Source organism: Molossus molossus, unplaced genomic scaffold (genome assembly GCF_014108415.1).
Source record: "Molossus molossus isolate mMolMol1 unplaced genomic scaffold, mMolMol1.p scaffold_m16_p_21, whole genome shotgun sequence".
NCBI lineage: Eukaryota > Metazoa > Chordata > Mammalia > Chiroptera > Molossidae > Molossus > Molossus molossus.
Genome location: NW_023425357.1, coordinates 8,101,612 through 8,112,501, shown reverse-complemented (window position 1 = coordinate 8,112,501; position 10,890 = coordinate 8,101,612). Strand labels below are relative to the sequence as shown.

Genomic DNA, 10,890 nt, shown 5'->3' with positions numbered 1-10,890 from the left:
CCTCTCTGTTTGCTTGTTTTAATCCTCACCCAAGTATATGTCCGAATATATATATATATATATATATATATATATATATTTTTTTTTTTTTTTCCTTAATTGATTTTTAGAGAGAGGACCTGGCGGAGAGAGTGATGTGAGAGGGAAACATTGATAGGTTGCCTCATGTATCGCCCCAACCAACTGGAGATCTAACTTGAAACCTATGTGGCCCACTGGGAACTGAAACTGCAAACTTTTGGTGTACGGGGCCTCGCTCCACGCAACTGAACCAAACCGGCCAGGACAAACAAGGGGGAGTTTAACAGTGTCGATGCTCCGCCACCTCCCTGGTTGGGTTAAAATCCGGGCGATCCCAGGTGCAGATGGCTGTTCAGGGGGCGGGTCTCAGAGCGAGTCTCTACTGCAGCTCTTCCACTGGCCCCTAGAGGGCGCCGCGTCCCCCGAGGCTCCGCCCCAAACGAGGCGGGGCAGGAGCAAACGTAGGCGCCGGCGCAGAGTGGCACGGCGTGCGCAGGCGCAGGACCCGTTTCGGGCGCGTGAGGGCCTCTGAGACCGGAAGTTCAAGTTTTCGCGGTGGTTATTGAGGTGAGGGGGGCGGAGCGGCTGCGCGGGGCCGTGGTAGCGGCCGGTCGCCGGTAGTTGGGGAGCGAGCTCAGGGTTGCGGGGAGATCCCGAGGTGAGGAAATGTGTTGGGAGCAAGCCGAGGGTCGCGGAGACGCGGATGGAGATGGAGTCTGAGCGTCCCTGAGAGAACCTGGGGGGACTGAGGGGGCCTAGACGGAGAGAAAGGCGCGAAGAGCTGCGAGGAACTGGGAGACCGCGAGGAGGGAAGCTGAGAACCAGAGATCGAGGGCAGGAGGCTGAGGGTTCCACCGGGAAAGGCCCACAGAGACTGCGAGAGGAATGGGGTCGCACCGGCAGCGTGGGGGCGGGGCGGAAAGGTCCCCGCGGAAACCAGCGGGCCGAGGTAGACCGAAGAGAGGACCCTTTCTACGGCGGAACGAGAGGCCACCAGACAGAGAAAGACGGAGACTGAAATAGGGAGGACCTGGCAAAAAGCTGACGTGGGCGGGATCGAGGGAAACAGACTTTGGAGAGAAATAAATGGGCGGGAAGTGGGAAGGAAAAGCAGACTCACGGGGTCATCCTGAGTCCGGAGACAGAGCGATGAAGAGACAGTGCAGCTGGGGAGATGGGGGGAGGGTAAATAGAACCGAAAAGACAGTGTGAAATTTTAAAAGGGAGGGATAAAGCCAAGGCAGTGGAGGATCACGTTGAAAAATAGAGAAAGAGGAGCGAAGGAAGTCTGAATCCCTGGATTTGGATTTCTCATCTACCACTTACAACTTATTATCTCTGATAATAGCACCTTTTTAAGGTTATGAGGAGAGTATATGTGTATGTATGTATGTATGTTTATGTGTGCATGTAAATGTCTTATGAGTGATTTAGAATAGTACCTGATACACGAGGAAGCACTAAGTAAGTGTTAGCTATCATTATCCCCTCAAACAATCGTGAGACAAAATGTTAGATGGAGAAATGGAGAGAGATGAAGAGATCGTCATGATGGAGGATGAAAGTGATGGAGAATGAGAACTGGAGAGAGAGAGAAATAATCAGAAAAAAATGGTTCAAATAGAAAATGAGCCCTGGCCGGTTTGGCTCAGCGGTTGGAGCATTGGCCTGAGGACCAGAGAGTCCCAGGTTCGGTTCCCGTTAGGGGCATATACCAAAAGAAAAAAGAAAACGAGAAAGTCAAATGGAGTACTGGAGAGGAATAGAGATTGTTAAATGGAGAAAGGTAGTTAGAAAAAATCAGACTCAAAAATAGAAATGGGGAGAAAATCAGATAAATGAATTGAGATGGGACACATACGAAGAAAGGGAAGAGAGTTGTGGGTGGTGAGCAAGAGGACTGAAAAAGACAAGACATTGAGACCTGAGGATGGAGTACCAGAGAGGAGAGAAATAGAGAAGTAAAGAAAGGCTCTCAAAGCCATGAGCCTAGGAAAGAAACCAAGAGAAACTAGTAGATCCAGAAAATCTAAAAGGTAGCTTAAAAAAGTAGACTCCTTGAGAGCCATGGGGATGCTCTCAGTTGGGCCCACATGCCTATGTAGGCAGTTTATTTATTTATTTATTGTTTAGAGAGAGAGAAGCATCAATGAGAGAGAACATCAATTGGCTGCCTCCTGCATGCCCCCCACTGGGGATCGGACTCACAACCTGGGCATATGTCCTGACCAGGATTCTAACCGGCGGCCTCTTGGTGTATGGGTCGATGCTCAACCACTGAGCCACGCCGGCCATGGACTACATAGTCAGTTTAAAGCTAGAGAGGAATGCTCTCCCTTTCATTCTGAGAATTACTGGTTAAGTAGCACAACAGCTCTTCAAGGCCCTTTCCTCTTTCCTAGAGTAGGAATTCCTTCCAAGCTGCGCTGGCACCACCTAGTCCAGATATTTAATAAGTGATGTGCGCACTCCACAGGCTACTGCTTCTGTGGGAAACAATTCTGCTATTCACAGGTTCCTCAGTTGAAAGCTGTATCTGGATCTAGTAACTCCCAGGGTTGGCCTGAGTTCTCCCTGGGGCTGCAGAGATTGGATCTCTGAGCTCTCTTCCATGATGGCCCTTGAGACACAGCAGAGTAGGTGAAAGCATCACCAGTACCATTATGAAGACAAATTCTGGCCTTTTGAGTGTAATTTTTTTCCAGATTGTGCCCCTGGTTCTTCTCGCTGTTTTCTCTCTGTTAGTCATTATTGGGAGAAGACAATGGACTTGAATACACGTTACTATTTAGCTTTTGTGTACCAGGCTAGGTGATAAATATTGTCATGTTTTGAGAGGGGTACTGTCCTCATTGTATACATGAAGAAAACATCCTCAGAGAAATTAATTTGCCAACGGTCACACATCTAGTAAATGATGAAGCTGAGAATCAAACCTGCATCTGCCTGACTCCAAAGCCTTTACCATGGAAGCCTCTGAACCCTTTTAAGATCATAAACCCCTTTAAGAATCTGAGTGATGGATTTCCCTCCAGTAAATTGCACATACGAGGGTATGTTCTTTATTAGGACTTATGCACTGAGAGGCAGAAATCCAACTAAGCAAAAAAGCATTTTCTTGTGTAGCTTGGAAGTGGAAGGTTGGAGGAAACAGCCTCAAGCACTAAATGGTGTTGCCAAGCTTGTCCCCAGCTCCTTTCACTTCTCCTGTGGTAGCTGAATACAGGCCTTGTGGGTGCCTCATTGTGCCCGCGTGCAGGCTTTTCTAGGATAAATTCTAGGAAAGACTTGTTCAAGAGCTATTAAAAAAAGCTCGGGGTTTTATATCATCTTTGCCTAGTCACAGTAGATAAAATGCGAGTTTTTCATAGTAACCCAGTATAAATTCCAGAGAAAAGCCCCAATTGGTCCTCCTTGGGTCATGTGTCCAATTCTCAAACCAATCACTGGTTAAAGGGGGAGTAGGGTACCGTGATTGGCCAGGCTTTTGTCACTTGCCCAACCAATGTGAGTTCTCTGACTTAAAGACCATCAGAACCATGTGTAATCCAGGAAGGGCAGCTCTCCAGCAGAAGGTGTGTACTGTTATTCAGAAAAAGAAGGAAAGTATGTGCCGGGCAGTCACAAACACTACATACATTACAGTTGCAAAATTGTGCACTTAATTTTAAAGGGCTCCTGGGTGTACTGAAGTTCAGTAGACCTCAGGTTAGGAACTCTTGCCTTACTTATTCTTCATTATATCACACCTCTCATGGGTTCTTGATTAGGGAAGGCTCCCACAGCCCCCTAGGCTTGCTTTACCACAGTCCCAATCACTGGGTTGTCAGAGTTAGGTGACATGTCTGCTCTTGCATGTGACCTTGACCACCTGTGGGGGCTCAGGGTGGTCTTACTCATTACTACCCCTTCTAGTCCAGTACTTGCATCCAGTAGGCTTTCAGTAAATATTTCTAAAAATGAATGTCTTCTGTTCTCTTCCCCCACACATGCAGGACCTGGAAACCAGATTGCTGCAGGAGTCATGAGGTGCCCTGTGTGTCCCCAGCTTGACCCAGGCCCCCGGCTACTTACTCTGCCATTGCCTGCAGTGGGCCTGTACCATCCATGAAGAGGAAAATTAGCTCTTTGAACAGAAAGTGGTCCTTTACTGCAGGCACTGGCCCCTTCCTGCAGGAGGTGGGGAATGGATGAGAATGTTTGATCCAGGTGATCAGAACTGAGGCCAGTTTTGTGACAGTGCTGTGATTAGATTCAACATGCCTCCTCCCAGAAGAAGGGAGGACCGGGGTCACCGGGACCGACACCAGGCTCCCAGTGAGGAGGAGGCCCCAGAGAAATGGGACTGGAGTTGCCCAGAGACCCGGCGTCTGTTCGAGGATGCCTTCTTCCGGGAGGAGGATTACATCCGCCAGGGTTCTGAGGAGTGCCAGAAGTTCTGGACCTTCTTTGAACGCTTACAGAGGTTCCAGCATCTCAAGACCACCAGGAAGGAGGAGAAAGACCCTGGGCATTCCAAGGACAGCATCCCAGCCCTGGCTGACCTACCTCTCACTTACGACCCGCGTTACCGCATCAACCTGTCTGTCCTTGGCCCTGACACTCGGGGCTCTCGGGGCCTGGGCAGGAACCTGCCCCGGGAGAGAGTGTCCGAATTCCGCCGAGCCCTGTTGCACTATCTGGACTTCGGTCAAAAGCAGGCATTTGGGCGGCTAGCCAAACTGCAGCGTGAGCGGGCAGCACTTCCCATCGCCCAGTATGGGCACCGCATCCTGAAGACACTGAAGGAGCATCAGGTGGTGGTGGTGGCAGGTGACACGGGCTGTGGCAAGTCCACTCAGGTGCCCCAGTACCTGCTGGCCGCTGGTTTCAGTCATGTGGCATGCACCCAGCCCCGGAGAATCGCCTGCATCTCATTGGCCAAGCGCGTTGGCTTTGAGAGCCTCAGTCAGTATGGCTCACAGGTGAGTGGGAGCTAATAGGATTCCAGTTTCTCCCAGGTGACCTTGGGGAATAAGTTGCTTGTCTTTGGCAGTGTCAATAAAAGTTACACAAGCCCTTACCCTTTGACCTAGCAGTGATTCTTCTAGAAGTTTATTTACAGCCCTGGCCGGTTTTGCTAAGTGGTTAGAGCGTTGGCCTGTGGTCCAGAGAGACCCGGGTTCGGTTCCCGCTAAGGGTACCTCGGTTGCAGTTTGTCCCTGGCCCTAGTTGGGTTGTGTGGGTGGCAGCCACTTGATGTATACCTTTCACATTGATGTTTCTCTCTCTCTTCCTCTCCCTCCCACTCTATGTGAACAAAAAATGAAAAAATGTCCTCGGGTGAGGATTAAAAAAAAAGTTTATTTATAGATTGGCCTGGTTCAGATGATAAAGGCACTAACATTACCAAGTACAGGCAGACCTCGTTTTATTGCGCCTCGATTTGTTGCACTTCACAGATGTTGCTTTTTTTTAAACAAATGGAAGGCAAGTCCCTCCACCACAAAATGATTACAATTTGTTTTACTGAAATACTTACTTTATTGTGGTGGTCTGGAAGTGAACCCAAAATATCTCTGAGGTATGCCTCTATAGCACCTTAACAATAAAGAAATTAGAAATGTCCTAACGATTCATCAGTCTTTTTTCTAAACAGCCATAAAAGAAGAATGAGGACACTTCTTTCCTAATGATTTCTAGGGTTCTAATCCTGGCCCTACCACTGAAAAATTGTTGCCCTGGCTGGTTTGGCTTAGTTGTTAGAGCGTCGGCCCGCAGACTAACGAGTCTTGAGTTCAATTCTGGTCAAGGGCACATACCTCGGTTGCATTTCATTCCTGGCCCTGGTCTAGGTTGTGCGGGAGGCAACCAGTCAGTGTCTCTCTCTCACAATGATGTTTCTCTCTCCCTAACCCCCATCTCCTTCCCTGCCGCTCTATCTGAAGATAAATAGAAAAATATCTTCGGGTGAGGATTAAAAAAAAAATTGTTTTTGTTGAAGTTAGAATATTTACAATCCAGAAAATGCATGTATCATAAGTATACAGCTCTGAATTTTCACAAGTTGAATGTATTTGTGTAACTAGCACCCAAATTTTTATGTATTGCGAATCTCGTCTCCTACTTTGTGAGTTGCCTTTTATTTTCTGAATGGTGTCCTTTGATGATGGTGTCTTTTCATTGAAATATAATCCAGTCTGTCATTTGATTTTTCTGGTTGGCACTCTTTGGACTGTTTAAGAGATTTTTATGTACTTTTAGGACATGAAGATGTTCTATGTTCTTTTCCAATAACTTTTACATTTAGCATGATAATTCACCTGAAATCAATGTGTGTGATGTTAGGTACTACTTTTTAGCTGCGTTACCTTGGATGAGTGACCTCAGTTTCCCCATCCGTGAAGTGAGGATAAGAATAATTCTTACACCCTGTGGTGGCTGTGATAATGAAATGAGTTAATATACATAAAGCATTTATAGTAGTTGGTGGCACATAGAAAGGACTCCAAGAAAGGCTAATTATTAGTGTTATAATTAATTAGTGTCATACACCAGGCTCTGTGCCAGATAATTTAAGTGCATTAGCACAGATGATTCTCACAGGAGAATAAATGTGTCTCTGAGGGATGGAACTGCTTGCCCAAAGTAAACGGCACCAAGTGGCAGAGGTGGGGTCACTGTCGGACTCCAGTCTGATGTGAGGGCACTTGCTCAGATTTCATTTTGGACAGGGTGAGGGGCTGGTGCCCAGGCGTAGGTTCCTCTCCCGACCACCCTTCTCCACCCACCCCAGGTCGGCTACCAGATCCGCTTTGAGAGCACGCGTTCGGCAGCCACCAAGATTGTGTTCCTGACAGTGGGGCTGCTCCTGAGGCAAATCCAGCGGGAGCCCAGCTTGCCCCAGTACCAGGTCCTGATTGTGGATGAAGTTCATGAGCGCCACCTCCATAACGACTTCCTCCTGGGTGTGCTCCGGCGCCTGCTGCCCATGCGGCCTGACCTCAAGGTCATCCTCATGTCGGCCACCATCAACATCTCGCTCTTCTCCAGCTACTTCGGCCATGCCCCTGTGGTGCAGGTGCCCGGCAGGCTCTTCCCCATCACGGTCAGTGCTTCCTCACCCCCACTTCCCAGTCCTCCCCACTGGTCTCTGGCCAGCTAAGATGGCTCTCTCCATACAGCTCTGTCCTTCATGGTTTTAGTGACCAACACTCTTTCCTCTGTGCCTTTGGGCCAAGAACTGGTAACAGCTCTGAAGGCCCTAGCACCAGGAAACTGCACTGTCCCGTGTGGTTTCCGGTTCTAAATGCCCATCAGTGTATCTTCTAAGCAGCCAAAGAAGAAGAGTGAAGGTGCTTTCTGAGGGGTTTCTAGGCTTCTCCTCCTACCTGCATGCCTTAAAATTCTGTTGTTGAAGTTATACTCCAAGTGCAAAAGAATGTGCATATGTGTCGAGCCCAAATAATTAAATACCTGTATGCAGCCAGCATTCAGGAAAGAAACATCAAACCTTGCCAGCACCCCAGAAGCCTTCCAGCTACCTGTGCTTTTATTACATCCTCCTCAGATGGTCCTGTTTGAGGGCTGTCTGCCTCCTGGCCGACTTCGTTCTTCACTGTCAGCCTGTGGTCTCCCCACTGCCTCGCTCTGCGCTGGAGTGACAGGGCTGTCTCCTCACAGGTCGTGTACCAGCCGATTGAGGCGGAGCCGACAGCGTCCAAGTCGGAGAAGCTGGACCCTCGACCCTTCCTGAGGGTGCTGGAAGCCATTGACAATAAATACCCTCCCGAGGAGCGGGGCGACCTCCTCGTCTTCCTCAGTGGCATGGCGGAGATCAGCGCCGTGCTTGAGGCCGCCCAGACCTATGCCAGCCACACCCAGCGCTGGGTGGTGCTGCCACTGCACAGCGCCCTCTCGGTGGCTGACCAGGACAAGGTATCGCGTGCAGCCGGGCAGGGTGGGGTCTTGCAGTGTATGCCAGGGGAGAAGCAGGGGTGGGAGGGGGTGTGACTCCACAAATGCAGGGCTGCGGGCCACAGAGGGGCTGCTCTCATCTTTTGGGTGGAGGGCGTGTGCCAGGGTGAGCTTCCTGATGGGGCAGGAGGCGTTGGAACTTAGCGGGGAAGGACGGAGGGTTGTGAGTAGAAGGAGGAAGGCAGTCCAGGCGGGGGGCCCGCTTGAAGAAAGGAATGGAGGTGGGGACCTGTGAGCTGGGTGTGGGGAAGGTGAAGAGACCACCTGGCTGGACTGGAAGGGTGCCGGAGAGAGGCCTGTGGGTCGCTAGGTTATTTATTGCCCTGTAACAAACTCCCCCAAAACTTAGCAGCTTAGAATGGCGATTTGCAACCTTTTTTATTTCATGGCAAACAAACTACTAAAAATCTGTGGCACACCAAAAAATAGATTTTTTTTGGTGATCTGACAAAAAAATTAGGTATTATTTTTATTGACTTACAAAAAAAGTAATAATAGTAATTACTTACCCTTTTTACTTCAAAGTGACTTTTTAAAAAATCAGGTGCTGTTGGCTGTTACCATATTTTTATTTGACAATCTAAGGAAAAGAGGTCAGTGCCCCCTGACTAAATAGTCAGGTATTGCATGTTTTAAAAATTCTTGCAGCCCACCGGTTGAAAATTGCTGGCTTAGAACAATAAACATTAATTATCTCACATAGTTTCTGTAGATCAGGAGTTTGGGAGTGGCTTAGCTGGGGGTTTCTGGCTCAGGGTCTCTCACTAGGTTGTAGTCCGCTGGGTCTCCATTCATTTGAAGGCTCAACTGAGGCTGGAGGGTCCTCACTCAGATGGGTGGCTGTTGGCTGGGGGCCTCAGGATCTCTCCACGTGGGCCTCCCTAGGGGTGCTGTTTAGTGTCCTTACTACATGGTGACTAGTTCTCCGCAAGAGACCAAAACAGAAGCCGCAGCGTCTTTGATTACCTAGCCTTGGAAATCACAAGCCATTCTTTCAGCAGTATCCTTTTAGTTAAGCCAGCGTGCCCTGGTCAGTGGGAAGGTACTGGATGAGGATGGGAGTCCCATGAGGTGAGATCCCCTGGGGCCACCCAGGAGGCTGACTACATAGTCACCATGGGAAAAAATCCCTTCAGGTCCCAGTCTTATTTATTGACACACCATTTACTGAGCACTTTCTTGGTGCCTCCCCTGGGACTGAGGGGACTCTTTGGGACACAGTAGGAGCCGAGATGTGGCCCTTCCCTTTAGTGGCTGTTGGTCTGTTGGGGGAGATGGACAAGTAATTGACATTTTCACAGATGGTAGAGGAAAACTTGGAACTCCGAGAGCAGAGTCTTGGTGGATTCAGGAAAGGTTTCCTGGAGGAAAGGACCTTCAAAACACAGCCCCAGCGTAAGAAGGGGGCTGGGAGAAGTGTCCCAGCTGGTGTGTGTGGAGCCATTGATGCAAGCGGCAGGTGTTCTGGGCTCCGTACGGCTTGGCTTGCCTCACCGCAGCCCTGTCTGCCAGGACCTGTTGTTATTCCCACTGCACAGATGCAGAGACCAAGGTGTAGACACTTGCGCAAAGTCACGTAAGTGGCAGAGCCAGCCTGTGCATCTTGGTAATTTGGCACCAGAGCCTCAGAGCCCATGCTCTTAACTAGCGGTTGGCAGACTTTTTGTAAAGGGCCTTGGAGTCCATATTTTTAGGTTCTGTGGGCCACATGTCTCTGTCACAGCGACTCCACTGTTACAGCGGGAAAGCAGCTGTAGACTGACCAGGTGAGGCTGTGTGCCATTAAAACTTGAGTCACAGAAACAGGTGGCAGGCTGGCTTTGGTCCCCAGGCCGTAGTTGCTGACTCCCACTGTAAGCTACTGTGTGCTTGACTGTCTCTTGGGTCCAAGAGAAGGGCTTCTGTGAAGGGCCTGGGGTGAGAGATGGGAAGCTACATGCAGGGTAGCTGAGGTCCAGATTATGAAGGGAAAGTCAGGAGAGATGGGATTGGGAGAGACACAGGGTTAGACTACAAGAGTCTTTAAGGACCCAGTGTGGTGCCTGGGCTTTGTCCCACTGGGGAGCCGTGGGAGCATTCTGAGCAAGGTGGGGACAGTACCAGTTTGTGCTTTAGCGGATCCCTCTGCTGTGTGTGAAGGACGGACTGGAGAGAATAGATCTAGAGGCAAGAGACCACGGAGGAAGCTGGAGCAGCGCCTGGGTGGGAAAGGAATGGCCTGGACCAGGGCAGGGGCAGTGGGTTTGGGGAGGAAGGTGTGAACTCGGGGAATGTTCAAGATGTTCAGGTGTGTCTGGAGGGGGAGGAAGGGGGAGGACCCAGGACAGCCCAAGTTCCTGGTCCAGGATGATGAGCCATCTCTAAGCTGAGACTCAAGGAGGAAGGGTTTGGTGGACAGCACTGAGGCTACTTTAGACATATGGGTGTGAAACATCGGGGTGTCCAGGAGGCCCTGGGACACATGGGTCAGTAAGGGCTGAGAGAGCCCCTGATGTCACCTGCTTACTTCCCCCCAGGTATTTGATGTGGCCCCTCCTGGAGTCCGGAAATGCATCCTCTCCACCAACATCGCTGAGACCTCAGTCACCATTGATGGGATCCGCTTTGTAGTAGATTCTGGTAAGAGCTGCTCCCCAGGTACCCCAGGAACTGAGAGGGGAGTGTAGTATTTGGATGTGCAGATGTAGTAAGGGAATGCCAGACCAAAGCCAGGGGAGGGGTGGCATTTAGGGCTGTGGAGAAGTGGCAACATCTTAATCTTTCTCAGACACTCCAACCTTGCTCCTGCCTCAGGGCCTTTGCATGTGCTGTTGTCTCTGCTGAGAATTATTTTTCTCCAGATAGCCACAGGGCTTACTCCTTCATCCCGTTCCAGGGCCTGTGTAAGTGTTTCCCCTTTAGAGGTCCACCTTG

At 49.9% G+C, this 10,890-nt stretch overlaps 1 protein-coding gene across 1 annotated transcript in view; it reads left to right on the top strand.

The window, feature by feature from the left end:
• Positions 1-525: 525 nt before the first annotated feature.
• DHX34 (DExH-box helicase 34) overlaps positions 526-10,890 on the top strand; it is a 31,617-nt gene continuing 21,252 nt past the window's right edge. Inside the window, exons 1-5 of the mRNA XM_036275296.1 lie at positions 526-588; positions 4,017-4,985; positions 6,797-7,108; positions 7,684-7,938; positions 10,494-10,596. Of these exons, the coding sequence (XP_036131189.1) occupies positions 4,281-4,985; positions 6,797-7,108; positions 7,684-7,938; positions 10,494-10,596 (1,375 nt within the window). The 5' untranslated portion in view covers positions 526-588; positions 4,017-4,280. The remainder of the gene's footprint in view (positions 589-4,016; positions 4,986-6,796; positions 7,109-7,683; positions 7,939-10,493; positions 10,597-10,890) is intronic.